The sequence below is a fragment of the Opisthocomus hoazin genome, chromosome 7, assembly GCF_030867145.1.
Source record: "Opisthocomus hoazin isolate bOpiHoa1 chromosome 7, bOpiHoa1.hap1, whole genome shotgun sequence".
Classification (NCBI taxonomy): Eukaryota; Metazoa; Chordata; class Aves; order Opisthocomiformes; family Opisthocomidae; genus Opisthocomus; species Opisthocomus hoazin.
Window position 1 is genome coordinate 61,003,186 of NC_134420.1, and position 26,795 is coordinate 61,029,980.

The 26,795-nt window shown below is 43.3% G+C and overlaps 1 protein-coding gene across 1 annotated transcript; it reads left to right on the forward strand.

The window, feature by feature from the left end:
- The first annotated feature begins 643 nt into the window (after window positions 1-643).
- YY1 (YY1 transcription factor) lies at window positions 644-25,958 on the forward strand. The gene is made up of 5 exons (XM_075426448.1): window positions 644-1,630; window positions 11,151-11,313; window positions 20,986-21,046; window positions 23,506-23,664; window positions 24,772-25,958. The coding sequence occupies exons 1-5, from the start codon at window positions 934-936 to the stop codon at window positions 24,952-24,954; spliced, it is 1,263 nt and encodes a 420-aa protein (XP_075282563.1). The 5' UTR covers window positions 644-933; the 3' UTR covers window positions 24,955-25,958.
- Window positions 25,959-26,795: the final 837 nt, after the last annotated feature.

Sequence of the window (26,795 nt, forward strand, 5' to 3'; positions counted from 1 at the left end):
CGCGCTCCCAGGGGCACCCGGCGCCAGCAAAGCCTGCGGGACGGCTCCGTGCCGCGCGGACAGCCTCCCGAGGCTCCGCCGGCGACCGCGCAGGCCGAGCGCAGCGCTCCGCGGGACCCCGCCGACAGCCCTCGACCGCGGGGCCGGGCCGGGCCGGGCGCTCTGCGGGGCGAGCTCGCCCGGGGCGCGGCCGCTGCTCCCGGTCCGCGTTTGCGGCGCGGAGGCCCCAGCGCGGCGCCCCGCGGCCCCCTCACGCGGGCGGCTCACGCCGCGCTCGGGCTGGCAGCCGGGCCGGCCGTTAACGGCCGGGCTGCTGGCGCGCCCCCTGCCGGTGCCTCGGGGAGTGGGCGCAGCGCCCACCTCCGGCGGAGGTGAGGACGGGGCGGCGGGGCCGGGGCGGGGCTTCCGCGCGGGGAGGGGCGAGCAGGGAAGGGCGGGGCGCGCGGCCTACTGAGGGGGCGGGGGGCGGCACCGGGGCGGGCCGATTGGCGGCTCAGCGCCGGGAGGCGCGCTCCGCGTCCGCCGCGCTCCTCGATAGGCCGACGGCTGCAAGTGGGGGCGGGCCGCTGCGGCACGGCGCGGCCCCATACGCTACTTCGCTTGGCTGGGCGAGCCGCGGACGCGGCGGGCGGCGCGATTGGCCAATTGGCGGCGGGGGGGCGGGCCCCGGCGGCAGCGGCCTCCCGGGGCTGGGGTCCGTCTCGGCGGCAGCGGCGGAAGTCTCGCGAGGGAGCGTCGCCGGGATTTGGCGGCTGGCTGCCTCCCTCCCTCTCGCTGGCTGCGAGGAGCTGGTGTTTGTGTGGAAGGGGGAGGAGGAGGAGGAGGCGGCGAAGGAGAGGTAGCGAGAGGAGCCCGAGCCCCGCCGTCCGCCGAGGGGAGCGGAGCGGAGCCCCCCTGGCCGCCCGCGGAGCTCTGTCCGCGCCTCGCCCCGCCATGGCCTCGGGAGACACCCTGTACATCGCCACGGACGGCTCGGAGATGCCGGCCGAGATCGTGGAGCTGCACGAGATCGAGGTGGAGACCATCCCGGTGGAGACCATCGAGACCACCGTGGTGGGCGGCGAGGAGGACGAGGAGGAGGAGGACGAGGACGAGTGCTGCGAGGAGTGCGGCCCGCACCACCCGCCCCATCACTACCACCACCACCAGCCCATGATCGCGCTGCAGCCGCTGGTCTCGGACGGCGACCCGAGCGGGGCGGGCGGCGGCGCGGCCGGCGGCGGCGGGGGACAGCTCCACCTGCACCACCACCACCAGGAGGTGATCCTGGTGCAGACCCGCGAGGAGGTGGTGGGGGGGGACGACTCGGACGGGCTGCGGGCCGACGACGGCTTCGAGGACCAGATCCTCATCCCGGTGCCGGCGCCCGCCGGGGAGGACGAGTACATCGAGCAGACCCTGGTCACCGTGGCCGCCGCCGGCAGCAAGAGCGGAGGCGGCGGCTCCTCCTCGGCCGGCGGCGGAGGCCGCGTGAAGAAGGGCGGCAGCGGCAAGAAGAGCAGCAAGAAGAGTTACCTGAGCGGGGGAGGCGGTGGCGGGGCCGAGGGCGGCGGCGGCAGGAAATGGGAGCAGAAGCAGGTGCAGATCAAGACCCTGGAGGGGGAGTTCTCGGTCACCATGTGGGCCTCGGGTAAGTGCGCGCCGGACCCCTCCCTCCCCGGGCCCCGGGCCCCGCCGGCGGCCGCCCGGCTCGCCCCGGACAGTTTTGTTTTGAAGGGAGGCCATGTTTTGATGTGTGTGATGGGCGCCGCCATGTTCATCGCCAGGGCAAGTATGGCGGCTCCCCCGAAAAGATGGCGGGGTCTGCGCTGCTGCCGCCGCTGCTCCTGCCCGGCTCCGGCGGGGGGAAGGAAAGATGGCGGCGGCCGCCAAGATGGCGGCGGCCGAGGCGGGGGGGGGTGGTGCGAGAGGGAGGGAGGCAGCGCGCCGCTGGCTCCAGGACTAGGCCGCAATGGCGTAGTTTCTGCAGCAGGGGGAGGCGGGGTGTGCGGGCGGGCGCAGGGCGCGGGGCGAACCCAGCCTCCTCGCTGCTCCCCCCGCCCCCGCCGCCGCCGCTCCCCGCGGCGCCCCGCCGCTCGCTCCACGCCTGCCCCTCGCCCTGCCCTCCCCGGCCGCCGCCCCCCTCGCCTCCCGCCCTCCCTGCTCCCCCGTTTCGCGGCCCGCCGCCGGCCCGCCTCCCCTCCCCGGCCGCCGCCGCCTTGCCGGCTCCCCGCCGGCCGCTCCGCTCCCTCCCGCCCTGCGCTGCCGCCGCGCACCCGCGGGGCCCCGCTGGGCCGCGTGTTAATGCCGGACGCGGGCGGCGGCCCCGGATGAGGCGTGTGCTGCGGGCCGTGACCGTTATGTGGCGGGGGAGAAGCGCCCGCCCCAGCGCCGCCCGCCCCGCCGGCTCTCCCCCGTCCGGGGGCGGCCGTCTTCCCGAAATACCGTTTCACAGGTGGGCCCGGGGGCCGCCCGGCACCGGGCCGCTGCGGTAGCCAGGCGGGGTGCGGGGAGGGGCCTCCCTGCTCGAAGCCAGTGGTGCGGGGAAAGGGGGGGGGGGCACTTCTTCGCCCGCACCCCTCGGCGGTCTCGGAGGGGGCGGCCACAACCAGCCGGGCCCTCAGCAATCCCTGTGGCCGGAGCCGGGGGCTGGCAGCCGGGAGGGGCGGCTCCGCGCCCGGGAGGGCAGAGCCCCGTCCCGGCGGGCCGCGGGGAGGAAATTAGCGGTTTCTGGTTGGTGCTCGGGGACTGGTCAGCTTTTCCTCGGCTGGGTCTAAAGCTTTAAATAGGTGCAGGGAGTCTGCGTTGTGTGAGGTTGCGTGTGTGCATTGTGAGGAGCTGGGGTTTTTTTGTGGGAGTGTCTCTGAAAGGGAATAAAATCTTGTGAAGGTGTTCAGGATCTGCGGGGCTTGGAATAAACCTGACATGCGCCTGCCCTTCCCACTTATTTTCTCTGCCACGGTTTTCTGATCCTTTCCTTTAAAATACAGCGGGGGGAAAGAGTCTTTTTAGTCAGCAGAGAAGCGTTACTTGTGGCACATGGGGTTTTTTGTTTAATTATTTCTTTTTTTTGTTTTTTTTTTTTTTACAAAAATGTATTGCTGGAAGCTAGGCTCTAGTCAAAGTTCTGTGCTAAAGTTGCAGACAGTCAAACAGTATCAGTTCATGTAATATTTAAATTGATGTATGGTTTATGTGTAGTATGTTGGCAGTCTATCTTTCATATCATAGTTTTTGTGTTCTTTTGCATTTTTTAAGTGTCTAGTAAGATAGCAATGCTCTTCAAGCTTCTGCTGTAGTCTGAAATGTTTGCTTTCTGTGATGTTTGTGAATGACCAGTAGTTGGTAGAAAGGGCAATGTTGAAGGAAAAATGTATCAGATGGCTGAATTCACTTGTCTGAGAAGATGGAGAGAATGGTGATTCTGATCTTTAATCCCCAAGTAAGTGATTACTTAGCAAATTTGATAAGAGTGTCTGACACCTCTGGTATATCTTCGATTGACATCTTCATGAGTACGATCGAAGTTCTCTGCTTCTGATGAACAGAGAAGAACTTTCATTTAAGAGTTTCGCAAATCCTGTGTCATAGAATAGGGTTCTGTATGCTTCTGTGTGTCATCGTATGAAACCTGACTAAATCCCCTTGCTGGGTTTTTTTCTTAGAACTGACCATCCAAGAAAAAAAAAATATGCTGGAAACTAATACAGTCTTCTGGTTTGTGGAAGCTAAGGTAGCTGAGTGCAAGTGGATGTATGACTCATGAGCTGGCATGATACAGGACCTTGCTGAGATCAATTGACAATTTCTAGCATGCATTGGCACTCTGAAATTCAGAGTGCCTGATAGGATGCTTCCTTAGAACTTGTGCATGCTGATACTTACTTGACTGAAGTGAAGGGTGTGTATAATCAATATACTTGATTCTCTTCCCGCGTACACAACTTTTACATCAGGATAGCCCTATTGATTTCAGTGGTTTTGTTCTTTATGAGTGTGACAATGCAAGCTCAGCGGGAATGATACCCACTTGCAATTTACTGGAGATTGAATTTCATTGCTACATTCAACTCATTATATCCATGATGCAGAAGGATGCAGAATACCTATTTTGATTTGACTTCTAATACCAAAAAAGCCCCCCAAAAGCAAAATCACAAAATACATAATGAAAGAAAAGTACTGAAGTTTGACCTTCCCTCCCTGCTGCACACCTGCATATCCCTCCCAGCACAGCCCCCAGCTTCAAACAGTCTTTGGTAATAACCCGCTCAGTTAAGGGTTCAGAAGTTTTACTAAGCCTATTGAACAGGCTTTTATGCCTCTTACACAGCTTATTGAATGTTATAGAAGTGGTCTGAAGCGGTCAAATGCTGAGGCTTTATTGTCTGTTTTCTGAAATTTTAGAGGGGAGCAGTTGCCAGAAAAACTCCAAAAGAAGCAAAACTCTGTGTGTTGTGGGGGAACCCAGAACAAACTGCTGGCTTGCAAAAGGGTAGTTGTACTAAAATTTCCCTGCAGAATCGGGCATACTGTATTTTGAACAAAGATAGTAGTTTTGCCTCTGTATTTTTACATAATTGAAGACTTCCTTGCACACTGATGTGATTGACTGTTTGGTTTAAAAGCTTAGCAAAAAGTTTATCAAAAGACAAATAGTAAATAAGCCCATGCATGAAGATAAAACAATGAGCCCTGTATTGCCGTTCATGTGTATTTGAATTGGGAACAAGGGTATTTTGCTCACTGCAGTGTGGGAAGACAATGTGAATGAATTACTTGTTACTGTTTTCCAGTGCTGCTGTATTAGCTTCTACATGGGTGGTACCGAATTTAGCCGCTCCTAAATCTTTGTCCATAAGAAATATGTAGAAATAATCTGTGCAATACATAGCAATGTGATTAAAGGGGACTACTCAATCCTTGTCTTGTTACGTGGTTACTTGGAAGTTGCAGTACTGTTGTTGGCAACGGTTTAGACTCACCATAACTTCTTGTATCACCTTGGTATCTATGGTGATATCAAACTTGTGACCCATGATTAATTAAAGTGTTTAGGTCGAAACAGGAATGCTTTGTTCTAGTTCAGATTAGCTTTCCACATCTTCAGAATGGAATTATTATTAGTCTTTTTTCACCTGTGAAAATAGGAACTGAACAAAGGCGTTCTATTTTCTGAAAGAGTTGAAGAGATGTGTAAGGTGGATACTTTAATCATGTCCCTGTAGTGTGTTTTCTCTATACTGTCTAATACCTATCCTCGTTATTTTCATTGGGGTATCCTGTGATGGATTTAGAAAATTGTATATCGTTAGTTGTGCTCTCCGAGTGACACCCCCCAGTTTGTACTAGGAAAATTTGTTTTTGTGAAGCAGAATTTATTTGTGCGTTGCTAGATTCAGCTTGAATCATCCTCTTTATTGACTGTCTCCAGGTTGGATACACAGTAGTGATGGGGGAGAGGAAGGATTATTAGAAATCATTTGTCAGATTGCTCTTGCAAAACTGATTCTTAGATGCAGGAGTGTCAGGGAAAGTGGTACTGAAATGCTGGCTTCGCCAAATGCTGGAGTTTCAAGCAGCTGGAGCTTAATTTTGAGGGGGAAAAATGTATTAGTGTAACTACATCTGCATCTAGGTAATGACTGCTGACTCTGTCAAGCTTTCAAACCTGAAAGAGGTGTTGGCTTAAACTGTTACTGTTAGCATAGATAGTCTGCAAGCTTCGGGCTGAAATAGCACAACCAAACTAAGCACTGCCCACGGATGTTAAACTTCTTAAGTATCCTGTTCCTAGATGGGGAAGACAAAGATGCAGAAGTTACGTGTATGGTTTGAAAATGATCCTTGATAATCCAGGGGGCCTGTGCTGTGGACCCATATTTGGAAACCCAGGGGCTGTATGTTTGGTTTCTAGAAGGTTCTTCAAAACCTCTTAGGAAAAGCTTTTAATGTCTTGAAATGAAAACCCTTCTTTTTTTTTTTTTTTTTTACTTTATCAGATTGCAGGGGTGAAAAAAATAATCATCTGCTGTCTGACCAGTTGTCTTACATAGTATAAATGATAAATGAGTTATTTAGTTTAGTTGATGAGTCATCTAGTTTGTTTGTGGGTCGGTATCCAAGGATGGCTGAAATTCTTTGTGATGGCAAATAGGTAATGACCTTCTTGTATGAAAAATTTTCATAATGGAGGCAGAAAGTGGTTGTCTGGTTCCTTCAGAATATTAAGATGATAATTGATTTCTGACTGATTAAGACAACAGTGTAGGCTTTTGGCATCTGTAAGCATTGAGTCTGCCCTGACATTTTTGCCAATGAACCTTAGAGGATAAGGTAGATATTTTCCTTCAGCTGTTTTAAATATCTTTTAAGTTTTGACAGTGAAATACATAAATGCGGTTCGTCGCTTAAAATGTCTCAGTTAAGTTGCCTCTTAGCCCACCTTCAAAGCAGAATACTCAGACTTTCTATGGGACCTTTCCCGAGAGGTCCATGTCACTTGTATGCTGATGATTCAGGACATAGTGCCTCGGCACAGTGTCTCACAAGTGTGGAAATCACATGATGACTATTTGATGAACGCGGTGTTTTTGTCAGTTCACGTATTGATAGCATGAAATAAGAGATGGGTGCCACACGGGAAAGAAGAACCTGTTCTCCAGCTGTGTGCAGGGCACATCAGAGGGAAAGTCATCTAGCAGCTGATCAGGTTAAAAAATGACATACTGTGCAAAATGGGATTTTAACATTCAGAATTGTCTGCTAAATAACTGTATTATTTAACAAGCTAATTATGGTTCTGCACTTCCAAACATGACCGGTGAACTAATTCGCCTGAGGAGACTGCAATGTGGTAGCAATAACCAAGCTGTTACCACAGCGCCTTGGTACTGCACAGTTGCTGAATACATCCTTCATCATGTAATTGCATTTCAGCTGTTCTAAGAACAAATGTGTTTAACCATGTGATCATAAAAAGAAAATTCAAGCGTAAATGTTGTTCATCCTTTTAGTTGGCAAGCAGAATGTCTTCTAACTTGGTACCTTGGGGAGGAAGCTATAGGATTAGATCTCATTGCTTTGTTACCAAGTGTATGTTCTGAGTTCCCTTTTGCACTCCTTATTTTCCTCGGGGGAAAACTGATTGAATAACAATGTGTTCTCCCTGCTCCATGTTAGAAAAGGATGGCTCAGAGAGTTAGGGATCTAGAAGAGGAGTACAATTGCTGAAGTCAAGAATAACTGGGGCAGAAATACTGACAAGGCTTTTTGGGTTGAGACTTAAGTGGATCATCTTGTAAAGCTGGGGAGTTCCAGAGATGTCAGCTGGAGCTAGCTACTGTTCTAGAAATGCGTGAAATAACGGAGTTCTAAGGCGGAAGGTTTCTCTGTGCAACAGAAGGGCTGCGAGAGGTGGAGAAAGTGTGGTAATAAGAGCAAAAGGTAATCAATAAAGAACTGGGGAACATTCTACCATGTTTTGTCATTGATCTGTTACATGGAATCTGCGGTTACTAGTTTTATCCCAGTAATCTGGCTTCTTGCTACTTCGTTTGGTACTTGGGCTTGGTGCTGTTAAAACTTCTGGTATGTTTGAAGTGGTAGTCAAAAGATATGGCTGGCAAAAATGCTGAACTTTCACTGATGTTGGTAAAAATAATGTTTGTTTGACATAGTTGCTTTCAAATGCAGAAGTGAATCCGGTTCAAGATGTGTATTGCCCGTTTGTAGGGCATGAGAGAAGTGCAGACGGAAGGACACTGAACGTGAAGTTTTGTTTGGGTATGTCCTCAACAGGTACGTAGACCAACCCAATTTGTACTCAGTATCTATCTTAATGTGGATAAGATAGATACCTAGTACAAATTGAGGGCATAGAGGGATTAGGAAAAACTGCTTTATTGAAAGAGTGGTCAGGCATTGGAACAGGCTGCCTAGGGAGGTGGTTGAGTCACCATCCCTGGAGGCCTTCAAAAAACATGTAGATGTGGCACTTCGGGACATGGTTTAGTAGGTATGGTGATGTTGGGTTGACAGTGGGACTAGATGATCTTAGAGGTCTTTTCCAACCTATGTTTCTGTGATAATTGACATACATTCAAATCTTCAGTATCTTTCAGATGGGACTAAAATCATGTTCCAAGTTCCTTACAGAAAGCTGCATTAGATCTATAAGAATACCACTAAATACACACTGAAGCAGAATGCCTTGTATTTGAGTCTGCTGTACGCTCAAGTGGTTTTAAGGGACAAAACAAAGCTGATCAGATAGTATATAGCAGTTAATTTCCTTTTCCTGACTGGCTCCATGGCTCTGTCTGTATTTAGCTTGCATGGGTGGCATCCAGATCAGCTTGGTATGGGCATAGACTGCATGGCATTACTATGCCGTATTTGTACTGTACGTCTCCAGAGGTGTCACTAGCATTGTGGGATTGTGTCTCTGTTTTGCTGTGCTTTGAATGCAGTGTGTTTGATTCTCTGATACTTGATCAGAGGAAAAGGGGAAAGTAATTTGGATGTAGTGGGCATCCGCACTTGCTTGAAGGCAGAAAACATCAAGCAGTCAACTTGCCCTGTTTGCAGTGAGAATGTCGGTTAACTTGTCGGCCTATATGAAAGTTTGCTTGGACTTCACCCCCCAAACTTTGAGCTGCCCATTCCAAGTTGGTAGGGGATCACAAATAAACTTGTGATAAATTTGTGCATAGAGGACATTGGTAAAGTTCTTCCAAACCTCTTCCAAAGAAGTGTGTGGTGGTTTTTGTTTAAATTAGTTTTTAAAATTGCAGGTATGTATTGCTGTAGAGATACAGTTTTTTTTTATATAGGAAAATTTGATTGGTTTTTATTTTCACATAACTTTCAATGTATTAGGGCATGCTTTCTCTTATTTTCTACTGTATCAAACCAACATGTTCAAAGTTTTTCATGTTTTACTCGAATAGCCTGTGGAATTGAATAGCTGCGGAATTGATTTCTGTTGGTGGCCTTTCGGGAAGTAAAGGTGCACTGAAGGCTGACTTGCTTTCAGTTTGGTGCTCAAATAGCAAGAAACTGGTGTGGAATAGTGGGCCTTTACGCTAGGGAAGGAAAGAAGGTCTTAAGGAATGTATACAAAATTTCCCTGTTGACTCGTGCATCTGATCTGAGGCAGGAAATGAAAACTTGTTTCTGTTAGAAATGTCATCAGACAGTCAAACTGCCAAGTTCTGGGTAGCTGTTGAAGTGGCTACATTGAAGGCAGCTGATCTCGTTCTAGTCTGCAGCTTGGAGAAGGTGTTGCTTTTCGCTTTCCAGAAGTTCTGTGCTCTTCTGACCTTCATAATATCTTTTCTGTCTGTGTAGGCATTGCTAAATATGTTTAATCAAGATTCAATTTTTTATTGCCATATTGGAGGTTTATTGACTTGAATTTGTAACTCCTGCAGGTACTGTAAAACTTAGCATGTAATCCTTGCTTAAGGTAAATTCAGTTGCTTTCTTCAAAGCACTGGTAAAGACTAAAAGGTAGTGTGGTGAATGGAAAGCTACATGAGAATAAAAAAAAAAAGTCCAAATAGTCAATTTTGTAGTTTATTCCCAGTTTAGTGCTGCAGATAGTATTTTCTTATTAACACTCCTGTCTCTGCAGTGTTGGAGTCTATTTTCCTCTTTCACCATGGAACATATACATGAACTGCTATTTGATCTGGTAGATCAGATTAAACCCCAAACTAGCAGTAACATTTCTAGAAATAGCTCAGTGGCAAACATTAAAGGCAGACATTACAAATCGAATAGAAATTTGTCCTTAGTATATTTCTTGCATATGTCTTGTCCTCTCTTTCGTAACCTAAGTTACAGAGTAATGAGTAATGAATGTTATTTCCTGTGTTTTCTGTTTAGGAAAAAAAAAAAAAAAAAGAAAATCATCACCTCATTTGTTTGCTGCTTTATGTGTGTGGGGTTTTTTAACTGGGGAACTACTATTTCTGTCCTATCACCTTGTATTTCCAGTCCTTAAACACTACCTGTAAAATAGAACTTACTGTTGTTTTGGTAAATATTTTGAACTTGCAAGCCCTTTGTGTATAAAGTGGTTTGCTCTCCATACACAGGGTAGGAGAAGTGTAGTGGCAAGTTTATTACCATTACAACCATATGTACATCTGTCCTAGGTATATTTGAGGGTGGAAAATGGAATTGGTGCTGGTGTGACCACTGCATTGAAGAACATAGGTGGACGTGTCTGTTCTCTGTCTTCTTTGTGGGTCCCTTGTTGCTGTTATAAAATAGCAAGTGGAGAGAGAAAGTGTGTCTTGGCATATTCTGAGGTCTGAATGGGAGTAGACAGCAACAGCAGGTCTTCCACCTGATTTCACTGCAGCCATTGAGCACAAATACATAGGAGAAGCTCTAGAGCGGATAAAATAGCAGTATCTTAACTGGTGTGCAGGTCGAAGTTATGAATGATCCCTGTCTGCTGTTCACGTAGTAGGGTGGGAAGGAGCTTAGACTGGCCTCTGCCATGGAAGGAAGAAGCCCCCTTGGGAGGGAGACACACTGGTTAGTTCCTTGCTTTCTTTCAGACCTGTCTGCAAGTGTTGAAAAACTTCAATTTTGTCGGCAGGTGCAGAAGCCCATTAGCAGTTATTTTTAAATTTCTTGTTCCTCTGTGACACTTCTGTTAGAGGTCAAGGAAGTCTGAAGACTCTGAAGTAAAGATCAGTAGTCCTAACGTCTTAGAGTATCTGCCACTCCTCTGATAGGCTTGCTTGGTTAACGACTGCTGTTTAGATCCAAAGTGGGTATGGTGGACGTTAGTCTTGAAGAGGTGAAGGGAATTAAATATTTAGGCATCGTTTCAGGAAAAGTGCATTATCTTTCAGATGCAGCCAACATTTGTAGGATTGTTCCACTTATTTCTGGGTTGGTTTTTTTTTTGTGTTTAAGTAGATATGCCGCTTCTGCTTCTTTTTCTTCACCCGCTGTGTTCTTTCTGTGTTCTTCATACTGTAACTGTATGGATGTCTTTTTGCTCTTTACAATTAGTGTGGAATTCTGGAAATGCAGTGTATTCTTTGAAGTGTGCAGCAATAGTGAATTTATATTGAGATGAAGCGTAATAACTTATGTGCTTTTTTGATCTCTAGTACTTAATGAATTTGGTATTCTTTGTATTTCAGATGATAAAAAAGATATTGACCATGAAACAGTGGTGGAAGAGCAGATCATTGGAGAGAATTCTCCTCCAGATTACTCAGAGTACATGACAGGGAAGAAACTTCCTCCTGGTGGAATACCTGGCATTGACCTCTCAGACCCCAAACAACTGGCTGAATTTGCTAGGTAAGTTGGAAAAAGGGATCTTTAAACTAAAATGGTTTGCTTTTCACTGGTCAGTTATGAAACTGTTAGGCAAAATAAATGGTAGATTCAGTGTGGCTTATTGTTCCATTTAATCGTCTTCTGAAATGAGTGACTTTATTCAGAACAGAGTAGCTGATACCATGTTAAAATAACTGGGTTTTATATTCAGCAGTGACTGCTTCAGTGACTTGTGGTCTTTGGTTCCTGTTGGGTAAGACAGGACCTAAACACACTGATAGGCTGCATCTTTGACGTGACAGAATGCATCTTTCACGTGAGTAGTCTTATGTTCTTCAGCACCAAAGGATCCAATAAGTGAAGTGGTGCATTCAGGTTGTTCACTACAAGAAAGCCAGACTACAGTATTGAGTTTGTAAAGCCGCTTACTGTTCTTTTTCACTTGCTTCTTAAGCTTTAGGTCTTAAATTTCTGTTTTATGGAGTCATGTGTCTTGCACTTTGAAGTGCCACTGGTGATTGCGTTTTCACACCTGGTAACTACACTGCTTGGATTTTCTGCTAGTGAATCGGAATTGTCACTTGTTTACACATCAATACGCTGACCTCGGTTGCGAGGTGACTTTCACTTTCACACAGAGGTGGAGTGGCGGAAGCCCTGTCTTACGGGGAGCACTGAAAGTGCTGCGTGTCCTTCCCGGCGGCTGTGGGACCCAGTGTCCAGGGCAGTCGGTGGCCACTGGAGGGGAACCATGAGCTCGCCAGAGGAGTCTGCTTGGGCACCTGGATGCTGCGGCGTTGGGGTGGCCTTTGCAGCGTTTACTTGGTCCCCTTCTTTGTGTGCATGTGCTTGCAACTACCAAAGGCACACCCCCCCACTCAGTGCACGGACAGTGTTGGTGCTGGTATCTCCAAATGTTTGGGCACAACTGTTAGGTTCCTGCAGCTGCTAGAATCAGTGTTTCGGGTGTTGAAAGCAAAGCGTTTGTATGAAGCTACACTGATTGTCACTTTGTTACCAGCTGGCTATGCTTCAGAGCTCTGGTGCATATTTCTGACACTTAGGGCAGGTGGATGGTCAGCCGTTGTTACTCTTGCTTCCTGGGTCAGCTAGGAGAGGGAGAAGTATGCCTTTTTTTCTTTTTTTACCACCAGGTTCTTCAGCTAGTTGCTAGATGGCAGGGACTGTTGAGACAAGTTAGGTGGACCTTGCTGTCCAGTCTCTGCGTCTTCTCTTCTTTCACCTTTTTGATCTTGCTGCTTTCTACAAGCTTTTTTTGTTACTCTTCAGTGTGTTTGTGCAGGAGGATTGCCAGCACAGCCTCATCCCACAGTTATTTTCAGTGAAGTCATTGAACTATAGATTTTGAAGGCTCGTAGTAAGATGATTATGCAGGGCTTGCTCCCTGCTTCAGGTGATCTGATCTGGAAGTGTATAAAGAACACATCGTGAACAACTGAAAACAGGGTTTTGTCTAAAGTGGTGAGTGGTTCTAGCTGTTGGTACTATTGTTACTTCTTTCACTGTTGTTGATCAAAGTGTTTGTGTTTTCCTGTCAGACCTGTGGAAAGGCTAGTACAATTTTTTGTGAAAGAAAATGTTTAAGTGATACTCTAGGGTGTACATAGCATTCTAATTCTAAAATGTTGCTTTATACATTTCTACTCATCAAGTGCTTAGGGTGGTATTCTCAGTTATTTTAAAACATGCTGAAAGCTTTGTTTCTGTTAAACATTTAAATACAGAATAGCTATCTTTTGCTAGGAAGCTGAAATAGTTTCTCATAGGGTATTCTCCATTCAAATTCTGAATATTTTTCTTTAGATTGGATTGAATATTTGAAATGGTTGCCAGGATTTGGGCTTCTTGAAATGACCAGATGGCTTCTATCAGATCTGTCTGCATATTTCTTGATATTGTAAAATGTACTGCATCTTTGGGTTTTAGTTATTTTTCTGTTGAGAAAATAGTGGCAGCTGGCAGTAATGTAAAATTACCACTTTTGGTAATTCATGGTAGAATGTTCTAGGAAGTTCTAGAGCTAGAATTTGTGGCAGATGGAAAGATTGAGTTCTATGTGTACAGAAGTGTGTTGACAGAAAAGAGACTGTACAGCAGATAAAATGTAATCCGCTTCAGTCATAAGACAAAATGTATGGTGGTAGAGTAAGCAACCTGGGGTGACAAGCACCTTAAGCAATATGCCCAAGGTGGTTAAAACCTACAGAGAATTTTCTGGTACCTTAGTTGTAGACACGTGAAAACTTCAAGCATCTGCTGTTGTAAGAAAGGTGTTTTGATTTCTTGTTTAGAATCAATGACTGTTAAACTTTTACTCTTGCCTTAAAAAAAATGAAAATGAAAAAGAAAACTGTTAGTTGTAGGTTAAGTCTTAAATGATTGTGCATAGCTGAGGCTGAAGAAGTATGTGTGTATTAGATTTTGAATATTTCCTGTTAAGGTCTTGGTTGTCTTGCAGTGAAGCATATGGAAGGGACTCCTTTTAGCTGATAAAATGAATTCAAATACTGATATCTAAAAGCTGTTTTTATGCCGATCAGTTGTCTCGTTGATCTAGATTGTTGTGTGCAGTATCATTAGAAACCTTGCATGGCGAACTGAAAGAAAAAAAAATGGTTTTACATGTACTGGAATTGGGTTTGGAGGTCCTAGTAATACAGTTGTTCGTGCTAAAGGGATATGCTTATTTAGTGTAAAGTTCTCTGAAAGTTTCAAGCATCACTGATTGCTTAACAGTTCAGAATTAGGAAATTCTCAGCAGATGTATTCTGAAAACTGAGCAGCATGTGAAGTTGAAACTGTTAGTTTTGAACTTATTAAGTAGCTTCATGTGCTTCTTGTGAGTAAGGTTTTGAATAACAAATTTGTATTTCAATGACTTCAAAAAAGAATTGTGCATGGTCTACGTATAGGGAAGCATGAACTGGCTAGTAAAATTATATGGTAAGTGTATTTTTTGTGCAGCTGAGAGCAGGTTATTTTGAGTTGCTTTCCTGTTCTCACTGAGGTCGTTGGGAGAATCTCACTATACACTTGCAGAAATTAGTTACTCAAAACCAGGCTAGATAGACTGTTTATAACCATGCAGCTTATTCTGATTAAGGATAAATTGACCGAGACATTTGCATTGATTCTTAGTAACAGAGTTTTGAGGTTAAGTTTAAACAGGCAAAGCTGGAATTCTAGTGGTAACAAGATTTCACGCAAGGTTCTGGAGTCTGGTTAGTGAGAGGTAAGCAGGGGTGGACTTGACACGTGACATCCTTTGTAGCTCTGCAGCCCTTAAAAAAAAAAACCAAAACACTAAACTGTAGTGATTGAGCATCTGCAACAGACACTGCTGCTGCTCAGCAGCTGGGTGGCACTAGCAGAGCGAGCAGTTACACTGTCTCTTGCGATACAATTGTCTTTCGCTGCTTTTTTTTAGTGCATTTGTTATTGAGTCATATAGCAAGAATCCGGATCCTTTAACTGGAACTCTTGTAGTTTTTCCTGGAAAGACTTTTATACATTCTGAAACTATTGAAAAAACTGTGAATAAACAAGCTGTGTCAGAACATTAAAATGTCTTCAGTAATGCATAGATGAATGACCATAAATTATGCCTAGTTGGGCGATTTGTCGCTTTTTACAAATTGTTTCGTTCTGTTATAGGACTCATGCGTTTTCTCTAGTATGCTTTAAAAACACAATAAAAATGAAAAAAAAAATGTGGATTACTCTTAGCAGTCACATCAGAATGTGAAATCTTAGTTGTGAATGATTTTCTCGGAAAGAAATAAAACCTAATAAATTACCACATTCATATTTGATACCTTTGATTGGGACACTGGAAATCCCTTCAAGTGAAATAAAATGTTTCATACAAGTCTAAATTGATTACAGGTAATTCTGTAGTTAGCATAGGAAGTCGTAACTGCTTGGTAATAAAAGCTTGGGGAAGTAGCAGACATATTTCTAGTTGGTGCATATGGCACATTCCCTCAAAGCCACTAAAAAGGATATCCCTGATTGCCCTCTCTCTCCGTCTTGCCCTCCTGACAGGCACATGACTGAGCTGGCTAAAGACAGCAGAATACAGACATCAGTAAAACTAAGAACTAAGAGGGGAACATGCTGTAGCTGGGAAGTTGTCACAGTAATGGATGCTAGTGGTAAAAACTTCACTTTCCATGGCTTTATCTTCTGGTCTTCTTAATAACTTTTCTGAAGGAGGGCCGTGGTGAGGACTGCCCTTCCTTTCTCTCCACTTTCCAAGATGGATAGAAAACAAAGAGGAGGAAACTGTGTGAGAATTTGAAATTGGACACCCTTCTTAAAAGTGACAAAGCATGCTGGTCGCCTAGATTTATGACTTAAGCCTCTTTATGAGGTGTATGCTTTTGTGTTGGTTTTGTTCTTGTTAGAGAAGCTTAAAGGGCAGTGAACTGACAGTTGCTTTACCCAAAGTGTTCGTCTACGGGAGGGGAAATCTCTTGCTCTGTACCACACTGCGAAGGTCACTCTCGCTGTTTACACATATGATATTCTTCGTAACTGGAACAAAACTAGTAATTCTTTTTGCTAGAATCTTGGAGTGAAAGAGAACTTTTTATGACATTTTCTTACCTAACTGACTGAAGCATGGTAAGACACTGGCTGTGGGCTTTTTGATTGTAGATAGATTCCTAGGACACCTTGCATCATTCCCCTTTTGTCTTTTTATCCAAAAGCCAGTCTAGCCGTTTTCAGGAGTTCTCCAGCACAAATGAAATCTTGCAGCAGCGTAGAGCCATGATGCTCATGGTGTTTCTGCCTCAGCAGGGCAGTACAAGGGGCATGGCTGAGTGAGGGAACAGATCAGAAGTTGCAGTGACAGCGCTGATAGAGAATAATTTCCTCCTCTTCTAGGTATTCTTAGGGTTGCCATCATCAGCACAGGTGAATATCACTGCTGGTCATCAGAGACCTCTAGGATGTGTCGAAGGAGTTGCCTGAGAGAGAGTAGTGCTGTTTAGGTTGGATTTGTCTATAGAGGGAGAAGAAAGCGTGTGAGAACACGGAAGTTCAGCAGAGGCAAAAAAGGGAGGTGGTGGAACTAGGGGGAAATTCTATACTGTTACTTGCTTTTTGACTTATGAATTTCCTTTATTACTAGCCTTAACACTGTTTCTGTGGCTAACTTTTAAAATTGGAGGTATCTACAAGACACTAGGTTGTGGAGATTGATAGGTTTGGGATGGGGGTTTGTTCTGTCAAGGTACAGTTCCTTCAGTTCAGCTGGGTAAATGAAAGAACGTAGTTAGCTGTTACTTTCTGACACTGCACAGTGAAAGAGTTGCTTTCTTTATTTTGAGCAACTAAGTCGTTTAATACCTGTGATTTCACACAGTTTTCTTTATGCATGGATAAGAGGGTGTAATTTTATGGAGCTCATTCTGTGAAGCTATTGGATTGCACACCTTTCTGCTCCCTCTGCTGTCTCTCATTTCATCATTCCACCCACCCCCCAATACAAGTTAACAGACTTTGCCTTTAATTGCAGTGTCCCTGTGCCTTGATCCAAAAGGTACACTTACTAATGTTTTGCAGTTAGCTAGTCTGCAGTTGCTACTACGAGATATGGCCCGTATAAACTCGCTGCAAAAATGACAGTTCCGGTCTTGCCGTGTAAATTGACTTTCTGCAAAGGCAGCTGTGTCAAAAGTTCCACCCAGGTTTTGATGTGTGTGTCTATAGTTGTTTTAAATAGTGGTATGTGTTAGAGTTCTGTTTTTGATTAATGTTTCAGGCTAAGAAAACTCGGACGGAGCTGGTAGAGATGCTCTACTGGGTGGGAGCCAAAAGTCTAACCACTAGCAAGAGCTACCTGCAACAGTGTAATTAAGATCAACACCCCAGGTTCTAGTCTGGTCTCCTTTTGCAGAAAGTTAATTTTAAAGTAAGACCAAAATCTTTTTTCTAATACATTTCAATATTTAAGTCTTTAAATTCTTCTGTGAGCGATTGTCCGTATAGATTCCACAGCCTTGAGAGCAAGATGGCATTTTTGACAAAATGATCTGTTGTAGCTGTGCCGATAGTGTACATGCCCTCATGCCTTTAATCACAGTGTACGGAGAGCCCAGCAGCTTCTTACTGCTTGTGGCACTGAGGTGGAATCTGGCCACGGTTTGCCACCTCTTCCTATTGAAGTGTCTTGCCTCTGTCTTGTTGAATACCTTGGTTGCCTGTGGAACCCTGTGCTTATACACAGTCTTGTTCCGCATTTTAAGTTGCCCGCTTCTGTACTTCCAGGAGAGTTGAAAATATTTAAAATCTCCCCCTTTATTAGCTAAACTTTGTCATCTTATAGTCAGTAGGGACTAAGTGTTTTTAGGTTCAAGTATACTGCTGGGCTAAACTCCTCAGTTTAGAAACAAAGTCTGAAAAATAAAAAGTCAACTTATTCCAGAATGGACACTCCTAATGTTATGTGCCTGCTCAGACACTGAACTGAAAAATGTAAGGGGAATGTTGAAGCTCCAGCCTGTCCCATGTCTGATCATCCAGTTCAGCTGCAGTTGATTCCTCAAGCTTCCTGACTACACTGGTCTAGAATCTTCCTGGCTACACTGGCCAGGGCATTTTCCCTCTCACTCTACTTCAGCAGCCTGTTACAGATGACACATCTACATCATTTCTTTCTCAAAGATAGACTTCATACCAGAGGCAAGACACAAGAGTTACGAATAGGATTGAACACGATGATCAATGGGACTTTATGCCAAGTGTGAAAAATGCAGGCGCTGCCCACTAAAGCTATTTACTACATCTCTTATTAGCGATTCCTTTTCTATCTAGTCTCTCCCTTTACAGGTGGTCAATTAATACTTCAGAACAGTAGTGGTTTTATTCATGCTGATGATGTTGTGGGCACCAGTCCTGGGCCTAGGAGTATTTTGCTTTGTTTTTTGGGGCTGGAGGAATGACTCGTCCAACATTTAACAAGTTGATGAAGTTAGAAGTGAAGGAGATGTTTTTGGCACCAGCTTTGTCCCCTAAGGGTGTTTGTTCTCTAATGGTATTAAACCATGGCACTGTGTTCTCTCGTGTCCCATCTTGTCAAAGTGTTCTTCTCTGTGTCCATTTTGGCATAACAGGTGCTCATTTCTGTTCCTTTTCATTTTTTGTGAAAATTGTAGAGACACAACAAGGAGAATCCAATGCAAATGGTAGTTGAAAGCTTTCTGTAGGGGTGCTGTAAGAAAGCTTTTGTGTGTTTGTTTTCCTATAGCCTCAGTACCTGTAGTGCTATTGGTCTAGAACTTCACTGGAGAGTGTAGTCAGTCAGTTAATCCCAATCACTTGTTTGGGTTTAGGTATTTAATACTTCACTCAAGGAGGCTGTGTAAACTAAACACAGCACAATAATTCTGTATTCCAATTGGCTTATATAAATTAAATCTAATCAATAAGGTCATAGAAGTTGGTTAGTAATCTTGGAAAAAGACAAGTTATCAAGACGATTAAGGTAATAAAGAGGCTGGTCTACAGAAACAGGTATAGTTTGCTGTGTTCAGGATGTTTCTGTCCTCAGATTGATGAAATGTTTAGGTATGCTGCTGGCAATGGTGTAAGAGCTTTGTCCACACAGATACCTCACACCTGTCTTCTAGGAGCTGTTAGTATCTGTAAATGAGAGGATTGTTGGACATGATGCTCCCCAGCTTCCATATTTTTGTCGCATCTGTATTGTTAACCATGCAGGAGACTGCAGTGTTCTTCAGTTAGCACTGTACATATTCAGTGTAGTCTGGAGATGCTAAGCCAACAGGAGTTTCCTAAGCATCCACTTAGAGAAAAGAACAAATGCAGCCTCTGAATGCTTGGGTTTAAATTTTGTGTCTGAAGTGGTGAACAGTGCTTTAGTCCCTACGTGATAACTTGAACTGTGCTACATCTGCAGTACTGAGAGGAGTCAGATTGTTTGAGGGACAGATGATAGCCCACAGGAGACTTCTCCATCACATATGACTCCACTGGCAGTTATAAGGAGATTTTCCTGGATGCAGTCTTCGGCACTTGTCGGGGAGGCTTTTCACTGCTCTTGCCTTAATTCAGCCTCACAAAGCCTTCCATTGCTGTCCTCTCTCGTCTGTCCATATGAAGGAGGCAGGTGAAACAGTGGATTTCAGCCATACACGTAGGAATATGACAGTACCAAAGACGACTGGACCCTGACTGCAGAGAAACAGATGTGTATGTGGTTGAATTGGAGGGATTTTAGCTTATGTTCCCTACAGCTCTTGGAAATTGTTTTGAACACTTAGAAATTGCTGTTTAGCTAGTGTCAGATCAATTACTAAAAATGCGTGTAAAAAAAAAAAAGTACATGTATGCACTACTTGGAAGTCTCTTTGCCCAACCCTGTTCTTCCATATGTCTTTCCAGGAACTGAACTCGTGAGGACTGAAACTGTCTTGGATAGCAGCAGACTCCTTACTCATCTGCTTCTTAAGAATAGTGATTCAGATAATTCTGATTCTTTTGTTAAATTCAAGCCACTCATATCTGTGTAATTGAGACTAGACAGTATACCAGAAAACCTTTCACTTAACCTGTAGATGTGATACACAGCTACCTTGTCATACAGAACTATCTTGTACTGTGTTATCAGGAAATGTCATTCAGGAACTCAATAAACAGACTAGGTCCCCTTCTACAGCAAGGTTTTGGAATGCACAAAATCTTGTTACTTATGTAAGTGAATCTCCAGCTGTATGAAGTGCATTTATTTACACCTGCCTGCCTTTACCATAAGGTGGAGATAAGCCATTTCTTTTTTATTTTTTTGAAGACAGCACTACAGGTTTGAGAAATAAAGATAGATAAAAGTGCAGCACACTTCCCCAGAATAGTGTCTGCACGGCTGACTCTTCTCTGACATTCAGACAGGTGGTTGTTATGGCAGGACTGTTCTAACATTGTTTTCTATAGGGACTCATACTGTATTTGAAACACCTAGCATATGCAAGCCATAGTTTACTGGGCTCCTTGTGTAGTCAACGGACACTTACAGGGCCCATCAAATAGTGGTGAAGATCCCTATCAGCAACCAAGAGTAAATAGATGATTGCTTGTCAGTTGCCAAGAGTGGAATCCCTGTGCACAGTAGCTTAAAGTGAGAATAATTGCAGTTTCTGGGGCTATGATGGATGTCTGCATTGTCTGTGTAGATTCCTCAACTTGCCTGCCTTCCGTGCGTCTGTAGAGTTCTGTTCTCAAGTCTTGTGTGGTGAAAATACTGAAGAATGATTGAGGCTACTCTGTCCTTCATGTCCTGGTGCAGGGATGGAGGGGAAGTGGAGACAGGCCACATAGGTACTGGCACAACAAAAATGGAGTTTTCAAGCAAAACCTACCAATTACAACTAGTGTAAGTTAGAAAAAACCTCTCTATTTCCACGTATTCAAAGGACTAGGAAGATGGTATTAAATGTGGTCTTCTGTATTTGAGGCTTTTCCTTCTGGAAAAGCTGAACTTTCCAAATGCCAAACTGTGCTGTTAATATTATCATGAAGGTTTTGAAAATATTAAACTGAGTGCTTCTGATGCACGTAATGCTATCAAATACATGTGCACATTATGTAGACAGTTACAGGAGAAGAGCTGTCTACTGATGTTTTTCTACTATTTTTTTTTTCTTTAAGAATGAAACCAAGAAAAATTAAAGAAGATGATGCTCCACGAACGATAGCTTGTCCTCACAAAGTAAGTGAAGTGCTCAGTTTCTGAGTAGGTAGTAATTTGTACACTAGAATTTTGTATTGATGTTTTCTTTTGAGAATGCATAACTAAAATATCTTACTGTTAATAGAGTACATTCAGTTAACTGTGTTTTAGTTATTATTCTTTAGAGGCTTCCTTAAAAACCTTTCACTGAATAATACATTATTCCCATTCCTTGTCTTAAGGTGAGTGCATCCCTAATCTTCTGGTAACCATGATGCACAGTCCCTAACATGCTGGTTTTACTGTTGTGATTTCCTGCCACCCAAGAATACATACTTGAAAGAATGTTCTGAAAGCTGTTCAAAGTACGTTCCTAAGATCTATATATCCTCTGCTTGGAAACTATGACAGATTTGGCATCTAGATCAGGAATCAGCAATTCATGGTGCTGATGCCAAAGTCAGCCTTATTGGAAGACTTTGAATTACGTTCCACAGAGCTGGAAGGTGCATCATCTTGAAAGAGAGAGAGAGGCATCTTGGAGATATAATTCTGATCCACTGGTAGTAGCGTGGAAGCCTCTGTCTTGAATAAATGTTGCCAGTCACCTAGATTGGTAGCATCTAACTTTACTGCATTATCCAGCTTTTGTAGAGCTTCTGTTAGCTGACTTAGTCTGTAATGAAAAAAGACAAATAACAGTCTTGCTGACTTCTGGTCTAGATAAGCGTGAACCTAAGCAAATAATCAGGGCAGATTTAGAGACCGTGAATAGAAGGCTTCTTTCTGACAGCCGTAGTCTAAGGAGTTTACTGGATTCCGCTTTGTGCTTATATTGATTTCCAATTCTTCACATTCAAGAAATGTGATGCTTTTATTGTAGTATAGTGTGTGGAGATACAGGAACAGTTACTCCTTACAATACCAAGGAATGCTGCCTTCATTTCTTTGATTTACTTTTTCATAGCCTCAACTTCATCTGAACAGGGGGAAAAAAGAATATTCTGTCCTTCCATTTTCTATCTTCTACTGTTTCTGTGCTTTGTACATTTATGCTTCAGTTTAAAAAAGAAAAATATTGTAGAAAATGTAACTGCTCCTCTCGGAGGCAAGCAGAGGGTTTGAAGTAAAGGCAAAAAAAGTTGGTGGTGTGTTTATTTTGGTGCTGCTTTGCCCCACCCAGTTGTTACATGCAGTGAGTGGCGGCACAACACTTCTTAAATTAGCCAAAGAAATTCTAGTGCCTGAAGAGAGAACTACTCTTCCTGAATGTGGCATTTCCCACCTTTGTGAGAAATAAGGCATATTTAAATGTGATTATTAGTTTTGAAAAAAGTATTTTCTAAAGAGGAAGCCTGTGAAATTTATGATTACCAATTGAATGTTTCTTTAGATTCTGTTGTCAAATTTTAGGCCTCATAACACAGTGATGTTGGTAGACTAGTTTTATGTAAGGTTAAACAGCATCAGTTGGAGAAGAGATGGAATTTACAGTTGTTCATAGGATTTTATGTGGGATTTTGAACCTTGAGAAAGACATTTGTAAAACATATGAGAGATGTCTATTGATTGTCACTAAAAGGTGAGAAAAAGGTATAGAAAGATGAGGTAAGGAGAGCCACAGGTTGCTGCTGGCTTAACTGTACTCTGAATCAAAAGCAGTATTTTTGTGTCAGTGCAGCATGGACCCCAGATTAATATTTCTGGTGTTCTAGCTGAGCTGATGTAGCTTTTGCTTTTAGGTTGAGTTCTCAGTGACTCAGAGATTCTCCTACCTTATTCAGTTGCCCAGTATTACTTTGTAGGTTTAAACTGTAGAAGCAGTGGGAATCTCTTTATATCTCAAGATGTCAGTGATTGCTCTGCTGCTGCCAATTTGGACGAGGTAGTTTCTGTAAGCTGTTACGTGCTGGAAACCCTCTTGCTCCTTTTCTGCTCAGTAATGAGAAGGACAGAGAAGGAAGAGGACAGGATATTGAGAGATGGAGTGGTGCACATACAAATTGGTACTAGAGCATAATCTGGGTTATATCAGAGACTACATCGTATGTTGTAGCACTGTAGTATTCAGAGTATGGCTCACTGAGGAATATGCCGTAGGTTATCCGTGAGCTATCATTCTGTCTTTTGTGTTTCCCTGAAACCGTAAGTGCTTTTGTTTGGTTTGTTCATTTGCTTCTCTCAGAGCTACATCTTCTCCATGAGGCTGTCCTGTTATTCATTTGACTGCATATGGTTCATAATACCCAGTGGGGGGGGGGGTGTGGGGGGGGGGATTTTTTTGTTTGGGATTGGGTTGGGTGCTTTTGTCATGTTTTCAAATGATTAATTTTCTTGGTATTACTTTTTTTAAATAAATGTAAGAGGTCTCCTTTTCAGGGCCAACTTTTAAGTATTCAAGATATAAAAGTATTTTAAATTCTTGTGCTGTAGCAGATAAAGCCTTCTTTATCAGAGCTAGCTTATCTACTAATTGAGTTTTCACTGTTCTTTTTAAGGGCTGCACAAAGATGTTCAGGGACAACTCTGCCATGAGGAAGCATCTGCACACTCATGGCCCTCGAGTGCACGTATGTGCAGAATGTGGCAAGGCCTTTGTGGAGAGCTCAAAACTAAAGCGACATCAGCTAGTTCATACTGGAGAGAAACCCTTTCAGGTATTGTTAGCCTCCAGACATAAGTACCACAATTTAGTTGGTAAACATGTGGATGGTAATTGTAACGTAGCTTCCATATGACTTCAGGGATGCTATGTTTTTCCTGAAAACAGGTGAGGTACTGAATGATAACCTTAAAAACTGGAAATCCCCTTAAGTTAATTAGGCTATCATTTAACTATTTCTGTGGGCTTTTGTTAGAATTTAGCAAATTGTATGTACATAGAATGCTAAGTTACCCACTTCAAAAATGAAGTCTGCAGTTACTACTGAACGAGGAAAATGGCTCTTTCTCCTCATCGTCTTTTCAACTTAGCACTTGTGGACAACTGAAATTGGGGCTGTTTGCTCCGTTGACTCCTGATGCTAATTTTCATTAGCGGGTATTAATCAGTTTTCAGCGAAATGATGGTAGTCATCGAATCTCTTGCTGTTTGTATGAAGTCACATGAGCTTCTGCCACCAGAGGTCCCCTGCCTACTTCCTATAATACTCCTTATAAATCTTTACAGATATTCATAGTCTTGAGCATATCTGTGTTCTTCAGTACACATTTAAGATAATTATTTTTTGATGATTTTTTTTTAATAAATTATTTTAGAAACTTGATTTGTAGTCATCAGGCGTTCACTTAGATGTGTATGCTGGATCTGCTGTGTGGTAAATAGAAGTATTTACCGCTAAACATACTGCCCTGTGTATTTTGAGCCCATCTTAAAAGCAAAGCTGGTAAAATGAGCAAATCTTTGCAGATTATCACAGAAAGGGGGAAATTCTGATGTGAAACACTGTTTCTGTTTTCTAGTACAGCATAGCAAAATACCGTTTCAGATGCATAGAAGGTGTTTTTAGTGAAAGCATTTGCTTGCAAGCTGGAAGTTATTTCCCTCTTTGAAAATAGGTATACTACTGCGGTTAAACAACCTGAAGTATTGATTTTATTTTTTAGTGCAGTTTACAAGTGATGCCCACAGCTTCACCTATAATAGTCTTCAGTACCTAGCTTCGTGTTTGTGCATTCTAGTGATTTAAAGAATATTGTTCTGACCAATGACTGCAATGAGTGCTATTTTGTTAGCTAATGGAGTATGTCTTTTCCTTCCACAGTGTACATTTGAAGGATGTGGAAAGCGTTTTTCACTGGACTTCAATTTACGCACACATGTGCGAATTCATACTGGCGACAGGCCCTACGTTTGCCCATTTGACGGCTGCAATAAGAAGTTTGCGCAATCAACTAACCTGAAATCACACATCTTAACACACGCTAAGGCCAAAAACAACCAGTGAAAGCTGGAGGAGAAAGTTTTTGAACTCAAAGTATCTTACAGGAATATGAATTGGAAATAAATACGCCTCCCCTTTGTATATTGTTTCTAGGAAAGAATTTTAAAAAAAGAACCCTGCAAACCTAAAGGACATGTTTTGATAAGTAGTAAATAAAAAGCAAAAAAAACCACATAAAAACTTTAAGGTGACGTTGCTAAGATGCTCTACCTTGCTCTGTAATCCCGTTTCAAGAACACGGTGTTTTGTAAAGTGTGGCCCCAACTGGAGGGTCAGTTCATGAACTTGCATCAGAAAAGACAATTCTTTATACAACAGTGCTAAAATTGGACTTCTTTTCACATTCTTATAAATATGAAGCTCACCTGTTGCTTACAATTTTTTTAATTTTGTATTTTCCAAGTGTGCATATTGTACACTTTTTGGGGATATGCGTAGTAATGCTATGTGTGATTTTTCCTGGAGGGTGGTAACTTTGCTTGCGGTAGATTTTCTTTAAAAGAATGGGCAGTTACATGCATACTTCAAAAGTATTTTCCTGTAAAGAGAAAAAGTTATATAGGTTTTGTTTGCTATCTTAATTTTGGTTGTATTCTTTGATGTTAACACATTTTGTATAATTGTATCGTATAGCTGTAATGAAATCATGTAGTATCAAATATTAGATGTGATTTAATAGTGTTAATCAATTTAAACCCATTTTAGTCACTTTTTTTGGAGAAATACTGCCAGATGCTGATGTTCAGTGTAATTTCTTCGCCTGTTCAGTTACGGGAAGTGGTGCTCAGTTGTAGAATGTATTGTACAGGCACTGACCTTTTATTAACACCTGATAATATGTACATCCCATGTAATAGAAAGGGCAACAATAAAACAGTGGTCCTAAAGAACGAATATGGCAGAAAATGATCTGTAAGCACAGTCTATTTTCTTTTGTTGTCCAGAGCAATCCTAGTTCCGCTTGACCTCCCAGAAATTGGAAGCTAAATAAACTCAAGTTTCCTTTACTTTGCATTCAATTACAGTGATTTGTGATGAGATTACATAATGCTATGTCAGGTGGTATACCTGAGCAGAACTGGTGACTCTAATTCTGTTTTGGAGTGTCCTAGACTTCCATGAACTAGAACTGTGGGTTTTGGAGACTTGGCAGCATAGAGGGGAGTTTTCAGTGTGCCTGGACAGCAGCTCGGTAAAACAGTACAGTAAATAGCTACAGGAGCACCTTTATTTAGTCAAGGTAAAGAATCCTGGAGGTCTAAATTCAATAACAATAGAAAGTGGGGGAATGCTAGGGTTTGAGTGGTCGTACCAGAAAAAAAGAAAATTGTTTCTTTTGGCTAATTTGTTTGACTGAGTATAATGATGAAAATTCTTGGAACCTTGTTGGACGCCTTTTACTTCAAAACAGGAACTCTGAGTTCTCAGGGAACTCAGTGGAGTTTTGATGGTCTAACTAAAAGTGGTTACTACTCACTTGTTCGAGTGTTCAAAGTAAGAAATTTGCAGATACTATAGTAAAATGCGACAGACTAATAAACATAAAAATATTCACAGAAATGCATGTTATTATTTCTTAGAGGAATGTGACATTTTATTATAGTAAAAACTGTTGTTAATCTTTTTCCGAATTCTCTGCTTGCAAGGTTCATCAAATTTTTCATGGCTAATACTGTAAAAAAAATACTTTTAAGTCTAGTTTTGGTGGTAGTGGAAAAAACATGGATAATAAGGAAGCTACACTTAAGACCAAGAGAATTTTCATCCATACATAAGTTAATCTGAACACTGCAGCTCTAGTCTGAGGTTATTAGGGGTAGAGAGAAAGATGGGGCATTTAATTG

Excerpts from the sequence above, each read along its gene's own strand:
- YY1 (XM_075426448.1), top strand. The coding sequence starts at position 934 with ATGGCCTCGGGAGACACCCTGTACATCGCCACGGACGGCTCGGAGATG. Across the intron at positions 1,631-11,150 it reads GGTCACCATGTGGGCCTCGG|ATGATAAAAAAGATATTGAC; the intron begins GTAAGTGCGCGC and ends TTTGTATTTCAG. Across the intron at positions 23,665-24,771 it reads CTGGAGAGAAACCCTTTCAG|TGTACATTTGAAGGATGTGG; the intron begins GTATTGTTAGCC and ends TTCCTTCCACAG.